Raw genomic sequence first — 25,218 nt, forward strand, 5'->3', positions numbered from 1 at the left:
GTATTAAGTGCACTTCATAAAACTGCTTTTGGATGAATGGAGAAAGAAAAATGACGGCGGCATGGGTGGAGAAAAACACATCTATGGAAACTATTGAGTCAACGTCGCATCATGACAGAGGCTAGTCCAAGCTTCACAACAGAGTTCTCAAACCGAGACTCACGAGTTCCTCCTCATCACTGGTGTCCTCTTCAATGTGGAAATGCCCTCCTGATATATGCCCAACATGCAAGTCCTCCTCGCAACCTTTTATCTGCATCGATCGGACGTCATTGCGCCCACCGGCCCTACCGACAGGCACAGGTATCCACAGACATGCCGGGGTAAACCTTTAGCGCCATATTCCTGTTTGTGTCCAGGAAAAGGACGCTGAGGGGACTCATCTTTTCTGGAACACAGCACGGCTCTGGGATGCCAGGGACGATTCCCACCGCTCTGACGATGCTCTGGATGGTGGCGTGATTGGAAGGACGTACCACCTAAACAAATGGGTGGGAGGAAAGGGAATTATATTTTACTTTTATAGCAGTAAAGATGAAGGCAAAAATAAACAAATATGATGCCTGAAAAGATTAGAATTTTCTATTATCCGAGTCAAAATTAAGAGGAAGCCTGACCTTAGGGATGGGGAACCCGCAGGCCCCTGCACAGTAGTAGGCGTCAAATGACTTTGGCGCCAAAACCCACTCACTCCAGCCGATGTCAGCGAAGTCCACCTTGAGGTAGCGCCTGGAGCAAACCCTGGGCTCGCTCCACTGTCTCCTCCTGGCCTTCTTCATCGTCCTCTCATCAAAGCTCAGCACCTGGGGCTTTCCCAGGCCCTCGCCGCTCTCCGCTCCCAGCTTCCTTCCTGGCTTCACTGCTGCTTTGGCTTTCGCCGGGAAGTACGTGTTCTGCCACAGCTCGTGATTCTTCAAGGTGTTGTACTGGACCTCTGGGATGTCGTTGGTTTTGATTTGGAGATGAAGCTCCCTCCGGATCCTGGAGGCTGAGGCGGACGCATCCTCCACCACAGGGAAGGGCCCGTACCTCTGGAGCGACGTGGCCACGCTGTTCGGCTCATCTATGGCTCGATCGTCAGCGTATACCAAGATATACGGCAGGTTGGCTGGAGAGAGGCGCTCTTGGCCGTGAGGGCTCCTCTGCTGTCCCCGAGCCGCCCCTAGCCCCATTTCAAACTCCACCGTGACCACAAGCTGTTTGACGTCCCTGGCGTGATTCAGCACGGCCGTTACATCCTGTGTTTGCCAAGAGCCTTTCTTGAAAGGAGCCAGAGTTATGTTCCCCAGCGGTGTCGTAAAAGCTGAGTTTGTGGAGAGGGATCCATGGAAGAGAAATTGTGGGGAGGGAGGATATGGATGCTGGAGGCCGCCGGATGGGTGGCGAGGCCTTCGGAAACGCCACGGTCGCTGGTGGTGGCGGGGCCGCTTGTAGAGGAAATGAAAAGAGGCGAGAAGTATGAGCTCCGATTCTTGGATGGTGGACAGGTTGAACTGGAACACATCTTTGCCATCCACGACTCCTGGAGGATTTGAAAAGAAATTGGAAGACTGATGAGGAAAACAAGCTCTTCAAATTTAAAAACGTCCGAGGAAGACAAACATTGTTTCCCCTCTTGTCTCCCATACTTTTTCAAATGTATCTATTGGCTTTAAAAAAGGAGGTTTTGTCAAACTTGTGCTGCAGACCTGAAGGAGGATCTCCCTCTGAAGTGAACGGCAAGGACGACCCTCCACCCCCCTTCTATATCATTCTGACACATTTGACTGACAGGAATAACAACATCCAATACGTTTTCTGCAAAATGTTGCTCAACACATCTGACTGACATAAGCAGCCGCATGGAAAATATTAAGCACGGCATGCTTAAGTGCCTGCCTCACGCACAAAAGCCTCCTCCTGGATGGCTACGCTCTTGAAGTTCACCCTCGTCTCCCACACTTCCACCACAGCCTGAAAGACAAACATTGGATCGGTCCAGTAGGCCTGTCGCAGGCATATGGAAATGCTTATAGCCGAGAGCTCCTCTGAGGATTTCTTGCTGTGCAGGCGGTGTCTGGGTGTGATAATAGGCTCTTGTCTAACACCTATGGCTGTTGCAGCTACTGGAGAACGAACAGACTTTAAAAGTCCTCCGGATCACTAAATCAAGACACCAACGGAGCATCGAGGTGAAGATGTTTGGCCCAAAGGGAAGCGAGAGCAGCTATTATTGAAACACCTGCGTTTAGGATATTGCCCTGATATTATTAAGATCAGAATCCTTTTGTCAAGGGATCATTGTGTTCACAACATTAGACCACTACAATTGCGCACTTTCAGCCTGTTCCTGTATTTTTTTAGTTTGTAAACAGTTGATCTGTAATGAAATGCGCAACAAAAATGACAAAAGTGGAGGCAAAAATTTGATGGAACCCATTATATGACATAAGCAGTAGTAAAGTCGAAAAATATTTTGTATACAAGACTTGACTAAAATGCTAGTTCACCTTATTCTAAAGTGTTCATGGAAATACATTTTTTGTCTATTTTCTAAAAGCTGTGACCACCAACTGGGTATCAATCATTATGATCTGGGTGACAAATAAACATGCTTCAATTAACTATTTAGAAGAAAAAGCTAATTTAGACTTTAACAAAATGCCCAATCAATATGTATTGGTCCATAATATTACTAGTAACCTAAAAATATCTGATGAATGGTTAATTTAGCAGACATTAACAATTAATGTATCTATTTTGACACACTATGGACATTAGACTTACTAACCGTGCCAGCAGTGATGCTTATTATATGACATTTTCTCTCATGTAAATTAACGTCGATCTGATTAGAGGCTTGTGGTCACTCACTCGGGACGGCCTTAAAGCTCCTCACGGTGTTCCCGTCCTTCTGGCTCTGCGGCTCTTTGCTGTACTTTTCGTACACTTTGAACATGTTGATGGAGACCATGTCCCGGCTCGCACCTTCGCGCGCAAAGACGCGCTGCTCCACGGCCGCGGAGACCTCTGCGCCTTTACGCACGGCTCCACCGAGATCCTCAGATAGCATTTCACCCCAGCTCGACTCCAGAACCAGTAACACATGCAGCGTGTGAAGAAGCCGACTCGCCATGGTTGATGTTCTCAGAAGTGATCCCATTCAAAAAAGAAAAGCGGAGGAGCTTAATTCAAAGCAAAAGGAGCGCTGCCTCTCTGTCTCTCGCTGCTTGATGCCCACCCAAGCTTCCCAGCCGGTATCCAGGTAATCCGTGTCGGACCCGCACTCCGCGGTTCACGGTCTACAGCTGTTTCCACAATGGGAGGAGACCGGGGGGAGGACGCATGCATGGAGCTCTGCTGCTGGATGTCAGATGGTGACGCCTCGGAGCTCACAGCCAACGAGAGACACGCAGCATTTAAGGTGAGCTGCTGACGAGTTTTGATAAGCAGCAAAGTCAAGAACAGAGCAGGTTCCCACGAGAATAATACACCTATGCTGGGAATATGCAGCACCCACTCAGGTGAAGGCCCAACGATCCTCTTGGAAGAAGTTTTAAAGCTGCAGAGGTCGCCATAAAGTAAATAACATTAGAACACGAGTCATATCACCTTTTTTAGATGTTAAAAACAATAAATAATACAGTGGTATTATTTATTTATATTGAGTAACAAGCAGTCAACCACATCTTTTTAGGTCCTCCTCTGCTTTCAGTGTTTCTCCTGCAACACAATAGTTTCCCTGTGAGAGAGATGGCAGCAGGCTGTAGAGCCACCACGGGTCAGACAGCTATTCAAATACCTACTGATCCTGAGGGGGGGAGAGAGAGATATCACAAGGGATCCTTTGACACCACCGTGTCTTACATTGGATATAAAGGACTCTGCGCCGCTTCAACGAAAGAGCCAGATAGCATCTGTCTCCACCCGGGTAGCTATCAAACCCGAGCTATCACTCAGCATGGGCTCGCCTAATTGGTTCTAATGGGGCTGTGTCTTCTTTTGATGGCGTTTCAGGCTGTCCTCACCAGCACAAACAATGGCGTTAATCATTTGATCAAACACTTAAAACGACCAATGCTTGCGTTTTCCTCGCAAGCAGCGGCGAATAATGACTCCTCTCTCTCTCAGAGGCCGAGGCGACGGTGGACAAGGCTTGATTTCCAACCGGCCCGTTGGGATGCGAGGCCCTGCAAGTGGCCTGACGTTGGTATAGCGCCACAAAAACCTCTTAGGAGGGAGGTCAAGGAAGATAGTTGGGGGCACAAAAGGGCATGGCTTTGATGTTGGAGACTGTTACGTCCCCTTCTCAGTCTAGGAGATAAGGGGGGGACGAACACAGGTCAGCCAAAGAATAAGTGAAAGAAAGTCAAAAGTAAAGTAAAGTTTTTAAACAATATTTATTCGCACTGCTGGTGGTTAATAAAACAACAAAAGTTCTCCATATAGTGGGAGAGATTGGGACGGTTTGTGGTCATGCCAAACAAATAGAAATCAAGATAACAAAACTAGGCCTGACTGACTACCTCTGGAAAGGAAACAAACAAAATGGCTTCACAAGCTTCTCTAAAAATGATCGACCAAAACAAATACAGGGGGAGCACCGACCAATAAGCTAATGTTTCTAGACAGAAAGTACCTACGTGTTTGCACAAATGTACAGTGTACCCCAAACCTACCTACCTACCTTACCTACCGCCCTCAACCTCTCACCACAAACCTTCAAGCCTGTCAGTGTGTGCATCATAAGAAAGACCGTCCCCAAACTCTTCTAGCATCCTCCTTTAAAAATGTCCGCCACGCTGCTGATTGGCCTTCACAGGTGGTAACCAATTAACAGGTTAGAATCTGTGGGGGAAAACAAGAGGTGAGGGGAGAACACCAAACACATAACAGAGACCACAGTTCACATCCAATCTGCCAGCAACATTTTGGTTTCTTTTAGCATGACCATACTTCTTTCTTATCATAGCCTGATAGCTTTAGTTCCCGAAAGTTAACCAAAGCTGGCGTCAGATCAGAAAACACTGGGTCGTTGTGGACGGCAATGACAGACTTTATTCTTTAGGTGTTAGGACTTCAAGCACCTTATTTAACTCTTCATTCTGCGATGAGAACTCATTGTTCATTAAGTATTGGTCTGATGAGGATTTTGTATCTGAAATCAGTCTCCCCATGGGGTCATTCAAATCAAATTAATCATTTTCAAATAATCTTTAGTTATATGCAGTCTTCACAATCAGTAGCTCAATGAACAGCTGTGTGGTTACCAGCTGACTAGTCACGTCCAATCATATTCATGCAGATTATTATTATGTTGCCGCAGCTTCCTCCACCACCCCAACCTTTTGTGAGCTAAGCCTTTTGGCATCACTGCATAAACATTTGTGATGAGGGGTCAACTCTTTGATGCAAGTTTCTCTGAATGAAATCGCTCCCTCCATCTGGACCCATTCAGACTATTGCATTCCAATTTTGTGCAAAAGCATTGTCATTGTATTCCTCTCATTATTGCTAACTGAGCCCATTATCTATGAGTTTAGAGACCCTGCTTTGGAGACGTGGAAATGCATCAACCAAAAGGCCCTAGCTCCATATTGACTCTTGTTTCGCAGCTGTAGCCACTGAGCCAAAACTGCCCCACCACAGCCATTAGCCGCCACTTCAAAGGTAATTTAAACCCGTATGAGTATGTGTCACACCCACGGCAAACTTCACAAGACCTCTCACCTCACAGCTTCCCCGCAATGGGAGACGGAGAGAAAATGTCAGGCAGACAAGGTTCATAATTTGTTGAATTGAAAACTGTTATATCCAATGAGCATAAATTCTCAATGATCATAAAGTCACCTCATTATCGTGGGTTTGCAACCAGAGATCAAAGGAGCATGTCCAGGCCCTGTGTCCAACACACATCAGCCTGGTGACCAATATAGCTGCTCAACAAGGTACAGAGCGTAGAGAGAGTGAACTTAGAGAAATAGTCATTAAGTGTTGAAGCTCAAATATTAAAACAAGCTTTTGGCTGTATGTTCCATGAAGAGATTTTAACTTGTTCTATAAATAAAACTGTGGAATACATTTTCTTTTTTAGAACCTTATGTCTTTGTAGCTTCGCAGGAAATATCTCAGCTCATCATGTTCTCTACGTTTGGACAGTTAGAGAAAAAGCTCACGTTTTGAATTTTTTCTAAAGGGTGAAACAGCTTGAACGTATCAAAACCAGCCTACCAACACCAACACGTTTGCTGAGAGGTAGATAGGAAGATTAAAAAACTCATGTCGGTACACTAAATATGCGGATACAGCCAGTAGCTCGTTAGCTTAGCTTAGCATAAAGACTGGAAACAGCTTGCCTAGCCTTGTCTAAAAATATCCACCTCCCAGCGCCTGAATGAAAAGTTAGGGTTAAAGGGGAGATAAGAGCCGGACTATTTAAAAAGCTAAGAGCAGCCACTGTTTCACCTGTTTCCAGTCTTCATGCTAAGCTAAGCCTTTCGAGCCTCACCACAGATGTTTTTTTTGCATTGTTAAAGAGCTTTCTAGACCACAGAAATAAGCAAGACATTTTCCCTGTGCAGGTTAAACAGGGACTACTTAGTTGTTTTGGGATCCCATCACTGAAGCTGAAAAGGTTGAAAACCAGCACTGTTGTACCGTAATAGCAAAAACAGAACAAGACGCAGGCCAAAATATACATTCTCTATTACACATTGAGACTCATTTAAAAAAAGAAATCATCTTGTATGACATCATGAGATGAGTCACCTCTCCTCCACCTCCTTCGCCTTCGCAGGGTAAAATCGGACGTTTAGCACTCCCAAAATATGCTCTCATTCACAGAATATTTGCCTGGGGTGCTCATCAGGACAAGGAGAAGGACAGACGAGCCCACCGTGTTTCTTTTGGCCCGAGACCCCATCCTTCATCCCACCACTCCCCCTCTCCTCTTCCTCCCTTTGACTTGTTTTCATACTGCTGGCTGGAGCTGAATGACCATTCATGCTCGCTGCAGTTGGATATGGATGTTTGTGTTTGTGTGTGTGTGAGAGAGAGTTTGAGGGGCATGACATCCCCTCATCTGTTGTCTGCCAAGCCATCCCCATCCACGAACCTCCCCCCCCTCCCTCCAGTCTGGATTCTGTGCCATACCTCCCTCATAGAGAGCCACAGTCATGCCACTTGAGCTCACATCAACATCACTCAACCGAGGGTGACAGGTCCACACACACAAACATACAGCCCTCTTGCTCTCTCCGGGAGACATCCGGCTGTCTCATGCATTAGTGTTGCAAGTAGCCGCAGCAGTGCCAGCCGAATGGGGAATGTCTGCTGGAGTCAGAGGGGAAACTTGCGCATAGCAAATTTATGACTTCAAATCACTGCAAATTTGCCAGACGTCCAGGCAAAAAAAAAAAAAAAAGTGACATCTGAACAGAATTAGGCCACATTTATTAATTTATGCAGCACCTGGGCAACTTACTGACAGGGGAGTCATCGGCGTCATGTGTGTGTGACAGAGAGCATGTATGTGTCTGCTGATGGATGAGGGTTCCTAAAGCAGACATTGGAATGGCAAAGGTATTTCCTATTTCCCAGCTTTTGCTTGGTAAAGTCGTAACATCCACTTCAAATGGCCACTCAAAAGATCAATTGCAGAATTAGCTGTGTGCAAACCTTTCTGAGAAACGGTCTAGAAATGGAGAGACTGGTCCAAACTCCAAAATCCCAACTTGTAGTTTGGCAACAGTCAGCTATGTTGATCTAAACTAATTGTTTCGGCTTAGCTGGCCAACAACAGTAGGCATTGCATCAACCACTTGTTGAATGGACTTGCTAGCAATAAGTTACGTTTCTTTGAAATTTAAACAAGACAGTCATGGTTAGTTTACCAGATGCTAATGCTAAGCTAGTGCTTAGCATTTTTACTGATTGAAACAAAATGGGATAGTTTGTTAAGCTCCAGAGTTGTCGTTGGTAAAAACAACAACTTGCTAGGAAATGCAGAAGAACACCAGTCATCGGATCATCAACGCTTGTCGCCCTGCTGGACCAGTTGTTGGCAATGAAATATAAAAATAAAGGTGTTAAGCTCCAGTCATGATCTAAACACAAAATTGATGACGGAAATATTTTGGCGATCTCACATTTTGATTCAACATTGATTCTCGATTGTCACGTGAACACAAAAGGAACAGCATTACTGGTATATCTTGTTTTTTGTAAAAAAAATTAAAAAAATACACAAAAACAACAATTCTGGAGTAAGCAGAAAAAAAGGAAAAGAAAAACCGTACACTGCTGTGTTGGAACTAAAGTTATGTCTCCCGGGGTGTAAGCACCTGTGATACACATTGATATAAGTGCTGAGAGCACGCAGTGCTTCTTTGAAATATAACAGTGATCAGTGTTGAGACGGACGGGAAGTTATCCTTTCAGAAACGATATCAACTGTTCACACATCTCCTGCTGCCAGAGAAGACCTTCGATGTAGCCACTGAAAGGGTTTGTTTAAATTCCCCGAAAGCCCGTAAGCAGTGCGGTTGCTTCTCGCTCGGCCTCGCCGCTGCCGCCATAGATGTCAGCCTGACCGTGAGCCACGGGGCTGTCAGAGCCGCACATGAGGACCGGCTCATTTATCATCCGGCTGCAGACAGTGGAGCTGATGACTAACCGAGGTAATGAGCTGCTCTCGGCTGTGCGAGGGCTTCCCTCCGGAGATCCAACTAGCATGTGCAGAATCCAAAACCACAAGAACCCCAACAAACCCCACACGGCACCACCCCCATGTGGCTCCACGCAGACAAGGCCAGCAATCAGCGTGATGGATTTCAGCCCCGACAAGCTTTTCCTCAAGCGGCCCAATTAGGAAAATACTTTCTTTTCTTTTTTTTTTCTTCCTTTCTTTAACAAAGCTAAGTTCTCATTGTGTCTCAACCGTCTGATCCTGTGGTTGATGTACTGAGCTGTGGGCCAGAAGATGGATTGCCTTTAAAGAGGACATTTAGTTTCATTATGGTTAGAAAAAAGGAGTTGGGGAAACCCCTTTGCACAAAAGGAAAGTGAGAAACCAGATCTTAGACTAGGTGGTGAACTCAAAAAAACAAAGACAGGCAGGCGCAAAAAGACTTAAAAACGTGCAGACAGACCAACACGCACTTTTGAATAACGAGTTTGCTGTGCCATCCGGACAGCAGGAGTTTGAGATGACTTCCCACTTAGCTCTTACTCTCACTAATCATAAGAAAACATGTCATAGGGAGCGTTTCTAGCTGAGGCCCAAACCTTCACAGGCCCTCTCTAAACCAAATGTCAGCCTGTGACCGTATGACGGATGAGTCTGAATGTCTCCCTCGAGGAGGGCTTTCATTAGTAAATGGTCATCACTCTCCTCCAGTGTTTTCAGGGCTGCAATTTTCTCAAAAGCGAATTGTTTTGGCAATTCCTCCTCAGAGGCCCCCGTCTGAGAACAATCATCCACCGCGTGTTTGTCAGTTATTTGAAAAATTGACAACGATCTCAAATTGCAGCTATTTTTCACATCTCAGGCTTCTGGAACAGCTGCATTTTTAAAACGCACGTCTTTCTTTGCCCGTAGGAATGGTACGCCGTCCATTTAACACTGCAGGCAGCAGCAGCGGACCTGTGCCGGTTGTCGGCTTCACCTCGTCAGCCCTCTTCTTGTTAACTACCTCCAGACGATGCTGTTGTTTTGTCAGACTGGTGCAGCGGGCAAGCTTAAAGCTGCCACTCTCAAATAAAGCACATAAGCTACAGCTTTAGTGAATTAGTACAACAATTCCGGATTGTTTCTGGTGTTCTTACTGTGTATGTGATTGGTGTTCTTAACAACATCCACTTGCACAAATAGAGGCTCGAATGCACCTTTTTGCTGTTTCTGTGTACAACTATATACGCCAAACTATTGCTAAACAAAGCATTTTCGTATTATCTGATCATTACACACATATGCACTCATCAAGATTTAAGATTCAAGATATTTTTTTTGTCATATGCACAGATAACAGACAGTTAGTCCATACAATGAAAAGCGTATTTTGCTAGGTTTTCCTTACACACAGAATTACAATAAACTTAAGGTAAAACAAATTTAAATTAGAATAAAGAATACAGAAAAACATTGCTATAAATGCTAATAGTATAAGAAAATATATACAATAAAGCACAAAAATCAGATTCCTTCACGGGAGATGCTTTGTTCATAAGGATGCACAGTTAATCGAAATTTCATTGCGACCGCAAAGATGTCCTGGCCTACAAGACTGCTGAGTCAGGTATCAATAGGAGCGACCCCTTGCACATTACGTGCAGTTATTCAATTGATAAGCGCAGTTTAAATGTTCATGTTCTCAGAAGCACATGTGGGCATGAGTTCTCTATGGCTAGAGCGTTGACTCTGGCATAGTGTGCAATACCGTTTTAAACTCTCTGTATAAGTGCAGCAGAATTTTCTTCACAAGCTGCAAGCAGCAACATGTAAAGTCAGAACTGAGCAGACTCAAAGTTATCCCACCGCAACAATAGTTGACACACTTTGGATGGGTCAGGCTCTGTATCTCCTTACAGGAAGCCCCCCCGTTGTTTATGCCTGTAATGAGCCGAGGGAGGAGGAATCGGCCACCGAGCGCTGCGCTCTGTCCTCGCAACTATACATCACTTCAAGAGCTAACCCTACAGGAAGGGCCATTTCTCCCCATCATCCCTCAGTCAGGGAGGCCGTTACTCTCCACTTTAATGGACCAAATGAACTGACGACTGGCACCGAGCGCTCTCCATCTATCTGCCCCCCCCACACTTTATTACTCTGTCTTTGTATACTTTCCCTCTCTCTTTCTCTTTCTGCTTCACCCTCAGTTTTTTTTTAGTTTTTCCGCATTTTGGCCGAGCTGTCCATAAATCACTTGTCATATCTCCGTGACGTACTGCGGCCCCACTGAGGCAGCCTGTGGTGTGATTTAGCCTCAAGTTGATTTTTGTGCAGAGTGATACTTTGTATGTCAGTGCCTCTGTCAGCCGCACACAATTCGGACACAGCTAGCTTTCCAGCCAGCCCTGAAACTTTTTATTCTCTTTTCATGCGAGAGAATGGAATTAAGTCGGTGCATTACAGACTTGGGTTTTTCTGGCCAGGCACATTGTTTTCCTTGGCCGTTGCACTTAAAGTCTGTTGAAACGGGCCTTTTTTTCATGTCTATAAATGGGCTCTTTTCATGAATCCATGAGGGAATGCTCGCTTCTTGAAGGGATTAAAGCGGATACTGCTCTCAACTCAGTCAGGGGCCCTGGGTTTCTGCTCCATATTCACACACTCCATCATATTGAGGCTAATATGGTATGGCTAGGCTCGCTGCATATGAATCGTCATGGTATTTATCAAAATGGCTCGCCAGAGCGCTGGAGACGGGAACAACTAGAGTGGCGATGAGAGGGGATAGTGAATTACTTCCTGTCCTCGAGAGCTGATGAGTGAGAGAGAGGAGGAGGCAGCGTGGCGCTCAGAGCGCAGATAGCAGTGGAACCCAAGAAAGCAGTGGAGTGATGGGAGTAAACAGAAAGGACTTTATCGTTCTGCACTTAAACATCAACACCGTGAAAAAAAAGAAAGATATCAGTGTTGATAGTGACCTTCCAGCCGGTCTCTGAATTGCGTGAGTTGCAGCAAACAGTACACACTGAACCTGTTTCCAAGATGCTTAATTAAAAAGACTATTAAAAAGGAATAGTCTGACAATTTGTGACTTATATGACAAGTTTGAGGTTCTGCTAGGAGGATTGTGTTAACTTTGGACAGAGCTTCATGCTAAGCAAAAGATAACTGTACGGAGCTCCATATTTTGCACACACATATGAAAGTGTATTGAGTGAATAAGCACTCCAAAATGGCAAAACTATTCCTTTAGGAAGTCCAAGATGCAATAACTCATGATAACGCATAACTTTGCATATGTCCTCTTTTATGACAAACGGCTGCAGATTAGTTTCTTTTCAGCTCAGTCCTGGGAAAAACTAACTTAATACTCCAAATGGCCATTCTGCTGGGAGTGTTCTCATGGAACTCTCAATACAAAAATCAACTGAACTTATGTTATATTAAGTTTGTTTATCGGAAAATTTACCATATTATTGAGATTGGGTGTGTTGTTTTTTGAGGTTTTGGGTGTTTCTCGGTAGGGATATTGTGTTACCCAGCCTTTCTGTCTTCATCGTCCTCAACACACAGCCGCTTAGCCCACTCAGAAATGTGCAAAATGATATTGTCCTCCTGCTATTACCTTTGGTTTATGTACTACTTATTGTTAGAGTTATTTGGGGATTTTATGGTAAACCACAATGCGCAAGTGATCTGTTGCTCCGCTCCTGGCCTCGCATTGTATTGCAGACTATGAATCATCTCACAGCAACGTCAATGGAAACAATTCTGTAACCTTGTTTCACTCTGGTTCAGTAATAATTATTTAAGATCCTGTAAGTCGTTCCTTCTGCGGGGAAAAAATTACCATTTACATTAATAAATGTTTTCTTGTATTTAACTTCTACAACATTGTATTTTATTAACACATACTTGGCAATACCAATAAGCAACAGGTCAAAGTCATAAACTGTATTATATTTACACCGTTTAACAGTTTTCTTTTGTCTAGTAATATGGATTGTATCTATTTACTTTAAATTTTATTTGAAATTATTTTATATAAACATACTGTTTATTCAATGCTCTAATAACAATAGTGATAGTACTTCTTTTGAGCTTTTAAAACCTCATTGGCTCGGAGCATTTTTTTACAGATTTTTCGGAAATGAGGAAGTGAGTTTTAAAAAACTCAAAAGCTTCTAGATCATCAACCACAGGTCCAATCTAATACATTTAAACTGCTAAAGTACTATAAACCCTTGTGAGAAGAGAAACGATGGACTACATAAAAAAAAGATTGTTGTATTTTATAATTACGTAATTCCGTAAGCTCCTCAACATGACTTAGCGATTATAACGTTTCACTATTTAACTAATTTAGTACCCCTAACAACGGTCAAAGTACCACGGCTGTAACCGTAGAGATTGTACGAATCTTCCAGTAGCAGGACTTTACTGTTTGTAAAGTATTGACGGCGCGAGCTGCGAAAAGGCAACGGGAGTATTTTTAAATTTTTGCTTCCGTGTATCGAGGTCCTGCGATCTCATTGGCCCTCAGACTCACCTGACTCATTTGAAGTACACAACGATCATGGTGTGAGCAAGATTCAGGTCAAAGTTGCTAATTGTTCTACTTTTGAACCGAAAAACATGATTTTTGGACTGGACCTCCAGGCTTGAAAAAATGTCATTGCTGGTGTTTATTGTGATTATTATTTTTTATTTTATTATTATTAATTGCAGATTTGGATGCTATATGTCTTAATCTTTCTAAAGAGGTGCAGTATTACTCTGTGGCATGATGGGAAGGCACTGAAAATACAATTAAAAAAACTCGGGAGTGAAGGAGGAGTCATTTTTTGATCAGACTCTTGACTTTTGATCATATTTATGCAGAAAATAAATAATAAATATAATTTTTTTAATTTTATTTTTTTAAAGGCAAGGATTTGCTGATTCTTTAGAGATCAAGAACAATATGGGCTGGTATTCACATCAAGGTCATATGAGCTGTAGAACACCTGCACACATTTGGACTTGCACATCTATATAAAGAAATTGTTTGTGTACATTACAATACATGAAATATGATAATTAATAAGGGATATTATTATGAAGATTGTGTAATTGTATGCATATGAAGGTCACTGTTTTTATTAATGATGAATGTGTGAATGGAGTTTAAAACAACGTTTGCATAGTGCATGTGGATGCCAGGGTACTGTTTTATTAGAAGGAAGTGATAGAAGTGATAGAATCTACCCTTTTTCTAGAGAAGAAGAAGAATAGTGCACTGGAGAAGTCAAAGAAAGTGACTCTCACAGAGACACCGGTTCCATCCAGGTGCGACTGAGCATGTTGCAGCAGATAGCTACTGCGACAGGCAGCCGCTGGCACGGCGCCATCTTGCAAGGATATTTACATGTTTTACTGCTCGAAAAACACATTATTCTTCTCGTAATGTCTGAATATACCTGTATTTGTCTGAAAGGGACAGGCCCTACATGGAGCGTTTCAGACACAGGGCGAATACAGGTATAACAAAACAAAAGCCCAGTCTAATCTGATTGGTCAGCGTGTTCCAGTCTTCTGCATCTACACTGTCGCCGTCTTCACAGTGTAGATGCAGCCGGGGACTCTTCTACACTCGGGGCACTTCTACCTGTGACTATATAGTTGTGACATTACACCATTAATGAAGTTCTTGTTTATTTCGCAATTTCTGAATACAGGTCCAGTTCATCATAAACTGGTTCATAAACCAGGGTTTAATGTTTGGATAATTTCCCAGTATTTATAAAACACACATACCTGCTTCATAATAAAAGAAAGACATGGAAATTTCACTTTTGACTCTATGGGACCTAACTTTGGTGCAGCTGTATCTTGTATCAGCGGCACCGCAATCATATCTGACAAAGCCCAGACGGAATCAGCCTCCGATACATTACTGCTGAAGTCATGTTATGTCAGCCTTTGCAGTATCGTTCGATTGTTGAGTTATATTTGTGCAGTCTCCACTTTCACTGACACTAATTAACCCATAATTCTACTGCAACAGACTAAATGACATGTACACTCACACTACACACTACACACACACACACACACACACACACACACACACACACACACACACACACACACACACACACACACACACACACACACGCACACAGAGTCTTGTCAGTAAGCCAGCACTGACATGAATCAAGCTAACTTCTGGATCCGACTGAATTATTTCTGAAATCGCACCCTCCCACCACACACCGCGCTGCTGCAGGCTCTTTCAGGGTTAATGATCGAATGACCCGGTCCTGAACCTTTGACTTTGAACACACCATACCCGTGTGATGCAAATGCAAAAGTTCATCAAACCACAAGTAACCCTCCCTCGGTTTGCTTCCTTTCTGTCTCTCTCGGCCGTCACATAGCACAGAGGAGCTCCCAGCCCACGCCATCACTTTCTTTTCTTTCATGCTTCCTGTCAGTCAGTCTGCTTTTCTGCGCGTCAGGCGTGTGTTTAGAAGTGAAGTCAAGCTGCTACTTTCTGCCAAACAGCTCTCAGGGAGATATTTGATACCGCTACTTCATAGTTCTGCGGGAGAGGCGGGAGGGACTCCATGTGTCGTTTTGAAATTAACCCCAATGTCTGCCCCGCCACAAGCCCGGTCCTCGGAGGAGAGTAAGCAGTGTCGGAGCGATTATGAAGACTGAAATGTGTGACTCTGCGTATGGAGGTAAAATATGATAAATACAACGATAAAAAGTGGAGACACATGTAAAACATTTTTCCCTGCCGGATTACAAAATAACTCTGAAGAACAGCAGGGGGAATGTTCTTAACTTATCTGCCGACTGTTCCAAAACATGAGACCGCAGTAACAGTGTCTCCTGAACAGCGGCCACCAGATGCCGAGCATTGAAGAGGCAACGAGATGCTCAGTGAAAACCCTGACTGTATTGAAGGGAATGGGAGTAGCCTCGGGGAGCCTTGTTTGATAGGAGTGTCAGATTTTCACACGGCGGCGGTGCCTAAATCAGCTCCCAGGCCTTGCGTTAGTTGAGAGCCTCTTAAAAAGGCCCCGTTTTCTATTTTTTTGCTTTTTTCAACATGCGCATATTTGCATTCAGGGGACACGGGTTCAGTTCCCCCGGCCATAAAACGTGAAACCGAGTCACAAAACGAGAGACATGTGAGATAAATGTGGTTACAGCCATCGGTGTCTGTTGCCATCCCGTTAAATGCGCAGCTTATCCTTATTTATGAGGACGGGTTGAAGGGGCTTAGGAAAACATCAGAGATGACAGAATATGAATATCAGATAGCGACGATAAAGTGTCGCTCTGAGGGAGAAAACCAACATCCGCGTGGAAACGACCCAGACACCCAGACGTACTTCTTCGTTAGACGTCTATAACGAATCCCAAAAAGCTGAGTGAACCTGAGCCTGTGTGTGCGCTTTTGTGTGTGTGTGTGTGTGGGGGGGGGGGGGTATTGAGGGGGGGATAATAACAGGAGTGTTTCTGAATCTTCAGGCTTGCAAGGCCAATAAAAAAATTTGGTAATTGAGTTTAAGTGAATTGAAAGAGACAGGCACAAAGAAAGTAAGATTGGAGAAAGATGAGAGATAAGCAGAAAGGTAAAGAGAGAGTTTGAATAAGACAGACACACACACTGAGAAACTCGATAAGAGACGGCCGGCCCGGCCTCGTCTCATCGATCAGACAGGTTCATGAGTGATAGCGGCCAAAGGCCCGTCCCAGCGCCATATGCCCTCTGCTTTATTTCATCATGAAAGTCTTATGCGTGGAAAAATAACAAGACGCGGAGCCAAGTGGCTCGACGGCCGAGAGAAAGAAAGAAAGAAAAAAATCGGAGCCCTCCGAGACAAAAGGCTTCTGTTGTTTCTAAATCAACGTTCATTTGCGACTAGGTAGACCCCCGCCTGGAGGAAGCCTGCGGTAGAGAAAAGTAAACGAGTCAGGTTGTTTTCTTCACATTTTGCCTTCTGAGGTCCAGGGTCGTTTTTTATGCAAACCTTGAGGTTTACCCTGAGAGTTTGGATTTCACCTCTGCCCCTGCTAATACCCACACACCGCTCCCTCCCCGAAGGACACTTTGACCAAACGGGAATGAATGTCATCGGCGATGAATCAGAGCAAACGCGTCGTCCTGGGGTTTGTCCACATCAGAGGAGACACCCTTGTGGAAGCCTTTGTCCTGCATTTGTCATCCGAATAATTTGTTCTTCAATGCCACAGAATGAATGTCAGTGTGTTTTAACTTAAAAAAAACTGCCGTCTCTCAATACTTTGTTCATCCGCCCCCATCAAACAGGTCACAGGAGCAAGAGTGCAAATGTAAATCAAAAGGCAGGATTTATTCAGTGACGGAACGTTAAACTTTATGGATCCCTGCAGATGCAACAATAACAAAGCAAAGCTGAAGAGGCAGAAGGAAAACTCAACTTAAGAAAATAAGTAATATTTCCCCGATATTTTCTTTTCTTTTCTTCTCTTCATCTCCATCTTCTCTGTTGTAAGTTGAACTTTTCTCAGCCATCAACTCTTCTAACAAGCTTTTTCCAAAGCTTTGAACAGACCCCATCAACAGTACTGATGATCCGCATGAAATGTTTTGAACGTGGTGTTTTTTGTGTTAAACTACTTTTTCATGGTCAAGAATGAATTTAACTCGTTGGCCGAAATATGAGACGACCCCAATTATAAGACAACCATGTCTTTTCTTCTGCTTTTGGATCTATCTGGTCCTGTTGGGAAACCTCCCCTGAGATACTATTAGTCCAAGGATAAGATAGTCCTCATCCTGGAAGCCCTTTTATCATGGGAAAGGGAATTCTGAACTTCTCGATTAAAGCATGAAGTAAATCCCACATTTGCGTATAGCTTGTCAAAGTTTTCAAGCAGCTGGTTCTTCACTCTGTTGATCAGTCACATACGACCACACTCTCCTGTCAGGCTCATGGAAGCGGTTGGAATGATTTTCTTTGGCAGTTAGTATTTTTCAGTAGTATTTGGCTTTTCGGGAGAGGCTTTCAATTCATTTTCATACTCCTTAGCAGCAATGTTGCGTCCATCTGAAACCCCCCTTTAAAATAGGCCTCCAAAACACGTTTAAGACTTTAAAAAACACACTAACCAGACTAAGAGTTTACAACCACACTCACAGCTCTGTGAGGCAGTGCTTTGTTGGCACATCCAACACGTTCTCATATCAGCTCGTCGTATGCTAACGTTTGGTCACGACCCTAAGCGTCACTTTTTGATGTGCTTTGTAGCTCAGTGCGCCAAACTCTACCACGGTCGCAGTAAACGTGTGGTTAGCGCTGTGAATTCAAACAAAGAAATCTATTTTTATATTTACTGTGAGATAGGCTGTGTCATCACTGCCAAGATGGTGTCAGTCAGAGGCTCGCATTTTGAGCTTCACGGCGACTCTTCAGAAAACTATCCATGGTTTTCAGCCATGCCGCCAGCAAGGCTGAAAACACATATTTGCGTGTCCGAAATCCCTCACTGCTCATGTGGCCTTTTTAGTGTACAATGCATTGTGAAAAAACGTGTACAACCAGTGGTGTATAAAGTACCCAAAAGCCATACTTGAGTAAAAGTAAAGATACCTTACTGGAAAATTACTCCAGTAAAAGTAAAAGTCACCTAACTAAAATACTACTTGAGTAAAAGTCTTAAAGTATTTGATATTTTCTGTACTTAAGTATCAAAAGTATTTTTCTGATATAAAATGTACTTAAGTATTGAAAGTAAAAGTACAAGTGCATGCTGTTAATACAAAAGCAAAGGGTCAGAATTTTGAAAATTATGAAGTGTGTTCTTTTAAGTGCTGTGGCCACCATGATCAAGGACAAGGAGTTGTGTTGAAAATAACTGGGTTGGCTGTGATCCGTCCATATATATTATGTTCAACATAATATATTGTACCTAAGTATACTTATCATCATAATTCTCCAAAAAGCAATATGACACTATGAAGGAGTTGTAACAGTGTGGTTGTAAGTATGCTCATTCCACCCGCCGCACAGAAAGAATGAATGAAAAATTTAAATAAAATCAAAAAAATCAAGGCCGGAAAGACGTTTTATTGTGAAAAATGACCGGATACATCCGTCTGTGGTAACCTCAGACGGAACCTCTTGACACATGTCAAGATGTTCCGTGACGTTACTCTAAAAATGAAACTTAAATCTGTTTCAACTTCAACGCCAAAAAAGCATGAAAACATGCGTCCATTTCAACATCCTGTCTTTGTGCAGCGGGTAATAAGTTAAGGAATAGACTGGACATAAAGGTTTAGTTAGGAGTAGAGTCAGTAGACTGGACATAAAGGTTTAGTTAGGAGTAGAGTCAGTAGACTGGACATAGAGGTTTAGTTAGGAGTAGAGTCAGTAGACTGGACATAAAGGTTTAGTTAGGAGTAGAGTCAGTAGACTGGACATAAAGGTTTAGGTAGGAGTAGAGTCAGTAGACTGGACATAAAGGTTTAGTTAGGAGTAGAGTCAGTAGACTGGACATAAAGGTTTAGGTAGGAGTAGAGTCAGTAGACTGGACATAAAGGTTTAGTTAGGAGTAGAGTCAGTAGACTGGACATAAAGGTTTAGTTAGGAGTAGAGTCAGTAGACTGGACATAAAGGTTTAGGTAGGAGTAGAGTCAGTAGACTGGACATAAAGGTTTAGGTAGGAGTAGAGTCAGTAGACTGGACATAAAGGTTTAGGTAGGAGTAGAGTCAGTAGACTGGACATAAAGGTTTAGGTAGGAGTAGAGTCAGTAGACTGGACATAAAGGTTTAGTTAGGAGTAGAGTCAGTAGACTGGACATAAAGGTTTAGTTAGGAGTAGAGTCAGTAGACTGGACATAAAGGTTTAGTTAGGAGTAGAGTCAGTTGACTGGACATAACGAACACACGTCGGGTGTAGCCGCTACCGTCTCCCCGAGGTCGGACCTGGTCCGTGAAAATATTGTCTTCACGTAACCGGTCCGTGGCGCAATAAAGGTTTGGGAGTGCTGGACAAGAGGATGTAGAGGGCACATGCATAATGTTGTGATTCACAAAACCTGCTTGCGTGGAGTCTGTGTTCCACCACAGTCCCGGATTTTCTTCTAAAGATAGATTTGGTTTTGTAGCGAGTAACGAAGGTTTCATGGGAAATGTATCGGAGTAAAGTCCCGGAGTATAGCAAAAGTTGGCGATTGGAATAGTGCGAATGAGATTACTTCCAGTAGTCCATGTTTTTTACGTGCTCAAGTTGAACATACAAGCAGCCAACGTACGTTCCCTGGCTCATCACGCAAACTGAACCCCGTGTAACACTGCGCCTCTGTTATGAACCTAAACAGTATTAGTGCGCGGCACTATATCCTTCATAAAGTAAAAGTCAACAGAAATATAAATAGTAAAGTAGAGTAAAATCCCCCAAAACTACTTAAGTACAGTAACAAAGTATTTCTACTCTGTTACTAAACACCACTGTGTACAACCAATGGTCACCATGTACCACCATGCATTGCGTGGAAGGAAAAATCGCAGACCAACTGAGGAGAGAAAGCAGTGCATTTGAGACAAATCCATGAGTTGTGGGCATGACAATAACACATTTTACCTTACCTTCCACAATAAAAGCCCGAGACATATAGCGACTCACCGGGCGACCTTAAATTCACTCAGAGCATTTAGCTAAGAGCCGACTCAACAAAAACGTTTTAATTGTGCAACGGCATTGACACAATCAACGACGCAGGGACACTCATAGACCTCTACTACAACGCCTTAGGTAGTGAGGATGTAGAGGATGATTGGATGAAACTTGCTCAATTGCGAATTCTCTTTTTATGCTTGCTTGACGTGATTTTTGCCTTTGTTGAAAAAGAGGTAATTATGGATTATGGAATAAATTCCGACGTGGCGAACATTTAACTCAGATGACTGATAACTGTTTCCGCTGTGGGCGTCTTCTCTGATTTTCCCATAATGTGGGAATTATTGTCTTTTTCTCCAGACAGCATGACATATGTCCAATACTAGCTGAAATTAAAGACACTTTTTAAATTGACTAATTGAAACAAATTCCAGAAGATCTTGCTACATTTTTCTTTTGTTGATGAGATAGTTCGAAGATCAAGCTAACTTGTTTTGCTTCTGGTTTACAAGCTCTACATATTTAGTGTTTACTGGCGGATTACAGCCATCTTTTTTTTTGCAAAAAAATCACCCAAAATCGCATGATAATTGAATAGAAACGTTGCTTCTGATGAGTTCTGAAATGCATGTTATTACGTTCAGAATAGGAAACAAAAGCAGCTCCGGCTCCGTGTGAAGTTGGTAACCAAACATAGCGTGTTGGAAAGAAGTGGCCAAGTATAGAAGATAATAAAGATCCAGCAAAAGTGAGAGAAAGTGGGAGGAAAGAAAGCAAATATTTTGACCATGCATGTTCAGCTGTACCGTACATTCATCAGGAGGAAAAGCATTCCTGCATATTCTCTCAGCTTCGAGACGTGAGTGAATTCCATCCATCGCCAATGATAAAGACAATGTTATTGCAAGACTCACAGTGTTGGGTTACATGATGTTTGTCTCCTTGGAAACAAGCCCATTGGAGAGGTGGCAGGGTTATAGCCGAGTCGAGATCAGAAAGCGGTGAAGGCTCTCACAGAGTCTCTTTACTATATTCTGCAACGCCGAGAGGGAGCCCGATGCCGACAGCGTTCAACATGGTCAAATACGAGAATGTTCCCGTCAAAATCAGAAGTCTTCTGCACTCACAAGGCCATTTAGGGCTTGACGAGACACTACAACTCTCCACGGAAACCCAGATAAATGCAGTAATCTAACTCTGAGCAGCTCGATGTGGCAGTGACAGAGCGCTGACCGTGTGTGAATGCTCGCATTCACCTCAGTGCCATCGATCTCCATTTACAGGAACCGTGCGCGCATGAAAGTCAGGTCTGGACTTGATTGGGAGGCGAGCGGAGAGGCGGCCAATTTGTCATCATTTGGGTGACAACTTGTCTGACTGACATGCTCCCTCACTGACCTCTCTTGGCGCTTTTAACTGATAACAAAACTGTATGTGTGCGACTGTGTGTGAGGAGGGGAGAGGGAAATGACAGCGACGACGGGTTGAATGGTAAATTCCGAGCTGTAACATCGGTACGAGAGGTAAAGGAGTGACATTTCATTCTTATTTTGTCAGGTTGCCCCGCTGCTGTGAAGTATTTCGTTCCAAAGCGATGAGGATCGGACTCGTAGTACGCAGCAACACCTTAATGAATCAAGTTACAACGTGTAAGGTGAAAAGGGTCGCCCGTGGGGACGAACCCGCAGGGACGAACCCGCAGGGACGAACCCGCAGGGAATTGTCACCCGACTCTGCGCTTCCTCTCCGCTGAGGTGAGTCTTTGAGCATCGTTCAGGTCATTGTTTTGTTTTTATAGCCCACAACTTCACTGTTTTCATTCGCTCTCAGAGTTCTCATTGCTTTGTTTCCAGCAGCAGACAGCTCTGTTCAGTGACTAAGCTCCGATAAACCCACTGTACTACATGTCCAGTGCCAAACAACAGACTAAAAGAAGAGTTTCTTATTTTAAATCCAACTACGAAGATATTCATTATGAAAATTACCTCAAGTATATTTTAAACAATACAAAATAATACAAAATTAAAATGAATTGAAAAATGTAGGTAAAGGAAAGAAGAATAACTCAAATAAGAGCTGAATATATTTAGATATATTTTGCTAAAATGTTAATCTGGTTAATTGGTTTCATGCCGAGAAATGAAATTACGTAAATTTCATCTGACTATGATGAACATAACTAAGTACTGAATATGCTTATGCTTAGCTAGCTTAGTTTAGCTAAAAGGCTGGATGCATCCTTAACAATGGATGTCGACCAAAACTGAGCTAAAAGCAGAGCGGATTATTGGATAAACCAGCTGGGCTGATGTTTCTTGTTGTGTTTGCTAATATATCAGCTATAAGATCATGTCAATTAATGCAAGGTTTAACTTAAAGACTGTGGCGGTAATGTCCAAGACAGTTCATATTGAACTCAAACTGACTACCTTCAACACATCCCAGTGTTTGTTTGTTCTTCACTCAAAGATGCTTAAAGTTTCAACCTTGTTCATTTCTTCAGGAAACTACATAATTATTCCATTAACCCTAATAACTCTAACCCTAACCCCTAATCCTATTTATTGTTTGAGTTGTGTTTAGAGGTTGTACATCGGGATTATATATTTTTGTAGACCTGATTTTTATGTTTAATTTGATACCTAACATGTTTTTTTTTTTGGGGGGGGTGGGATTTATACCATGATTTTTTCTTGATTTTCCTGATATAAAAGGGTCCCCCAATTGGGGGACGCTAGGGCTTAACAGGTTAAAGCATGTTTTGTTTTGAAATGAGACTCTGTTACACAATTTTGTAGACATAGTAATGAAATAATTGGTGCTGTCGCTCAGGCCTCAACAGATATGGAACACAGAAAGGCCAGTGTGTCTCCGTACGCCTGCTAATTCACCTGGAACAATTGCATACAGGTGTACAACTCTGTTGTTTAGACATTCTCTGTTCATGTATAGGGTATGTCGGAATTCATCTCTTGCTATGATTTTAACATGGCATGCGTTATTTATTTCCTTCTCTGCTATTAATAAAAACACATTCATGTGCTTCTGCACTATTTCTCGCACTGTAATATTTCAGACAGTTAGCACCGTCAGCAGCTAAATCAGAGGAAAAAAATGAAACCTGGTTTTCATAACGCTAAGGAAAAATGCAGTGGATGAATAAACCAAATCTGAAGTTGATTATGAGAAGTAATGAGTTGTTCTGTTTCAGAAGCTGCTTTTTTTTAAAAATTTTACAAGCAATTGGTGGCCGAGCAAATAACCCCGCACGGGGAGCCGGCCAGGTACGCAGGCAGGCAGGCGAGGCTGCAGGCGTTGTGAAAGCTGAATAATTACATCGCCTAAAATGTTTTTTGGGCTTGAAGCACGGAATGGAAGATTAGCTCCCCAGAGGGAGGGTTTAAAAGATCCAACCTCCCCAACCCTGCTGGCTTGAGGACGACTGTTGGGGCTGACGAGGAGTAAGAAAAGGTTCTTTCTCTAGATTTGAACCATTTTTGGTTCTTTGGATGAATAAAGCAAAGAGAAAAGGGTAAACAAGCGGCAGGTTTACCCTGTCTTTAAGTTGCTTCACAGGTTCAAATTATATAGAGTTTATTGACCCCTTGCTAAGTCCCGCCCCTCGAACGCCAACATTTGCACAGTACGTCGGCTAAAGCATCATGGTTATGCCACAGGTCCCAGGACTCTGTGTCAATATGTCAAATACACAAATGGAACATCAGCATGATCTGTCATTATCATCGCTGGAAACAACCGCTCTGCCATTGGTTCTATTCTCTTTTTATTTGGGTCGATTTTGTGCCACTGGATTTGGTTCTGGGTCTAATCATCCTCAGGTCTGCTTGGGCCTCTTTTTCTGATTTCTTTTTTCATAAATTCAATTAAGATTTTCCTCTTTTAGGTAGGTTTCAAAATGGTCCGTTTTGAATTGGGTTCAAGATGTTGACCTTGTGAAGACTTCTACAGTCAGGTCACATGCTCAGTACTTTGGTGCATGTGGAGTTCACAATAGATGTGCATCGTTGGGTCATAAGATGCATTGTGTTTACTAAAGTTGAAGTCATTATTCTAGCTTGTGCCACTGTCCTCTTTAATCACTCTAGCACACTAGGAACTGCAGCGTCACTCTAACACGCTGTTTATAATTTGCGATCGCTCTGCTCAATGTTTATGTAGGCTGTTAATCACTTCAGGACCATGACATCATATTCCTTTTATGAGCTGAGTGCAGGGCAGTGTCGTTGGGCAGGAGGCACAATGTGACGTTACCTCGCTAACTTTCAATGGAGGTGGAAATTGAATGTGGAAATAGTCCACCAAGGCATGGATCACAGACAGCATCACCTTTTATTTTGAAATTTAGACCTCACCTCCTGTGGTGAACATAGCCGTATGTGTTCTGTTTGTGTATGTGTGTGTGTGTGTTTTGGTGTGGTTGATAGAAAATGGTCACAGACGCCATCGTTGATTAAGTGTTTTTTACAGCAAATAGTACATAAAAAAACATTAAAAAGGGGCAGGGTCGTTAAACACTTCCTATAGTATATGGTGATTCTGTATTGCTTTATGTATACCTGTCCTTGCCTGTCGCATGAGAGCGTGCAGAGTTAAATCTGTGCTCACGTCATAGTCTCCGTCGTATTCTACTCCGTTGATTCTGATGCGGCTGTTGAACAGTGAATACAATTCCTCTGAGCGTCACAACCCACGTGAAATGACCAGTTTCACCATCAGAATTTGATCAATTTAGTTTGATAATGTTTGGTAAGTCTGGAAGGGCATGATTGAGTCCCCATTCGAGTTAGCATATAGGGCTGTAATCACTAATTTTTTTAATCAATCAAATTTTACTGTGTAGTTAAAAACACATTTTTCTGTTTTCTGTGGTCCCAGCGTCTCAATTGATA

At 43.1% G+C, this 25,218-nt stretch overlaps 1 protein-coding gene across 1 annotated transcript; it reads right to left on the bottom strand.

Moving 5' to 3' along the window:
- Positions 1 to 287: 287 nt before the first annotated feature.
- gdf10b (growth differentiation factor 10b) lies at positions 288 to 3,115 on the bottom strand (the record flags this gene model as incomplete). The annotated part of the gene is made up of 3 exons (XM_079214329.1): positions 288 to 479; positions 618 to 1,522; positions 2,854 to 3,115. 3 exons carry the CDS (start codon positions 3,113 to 3,115, stop codon positions 288 to 290), a joined length of 1,359 nt encoding a protein of 452 aa, XP_079070455.1.
- Positions 3,116 to 25,218: the final 22,103 nt, after the last annotated feature.

Source organism: Taurulus bubalis (genome assembly GCF_910589615.1).
Source record: "Taurulus bubalis genome assembly, chromosome: 2".
Lineage (NCBI taxonomy): Eukaryota > Metazoa > Chordata > Actinopteri > Perciformes > Cottidae > Taurulus > Taurulus bubalis.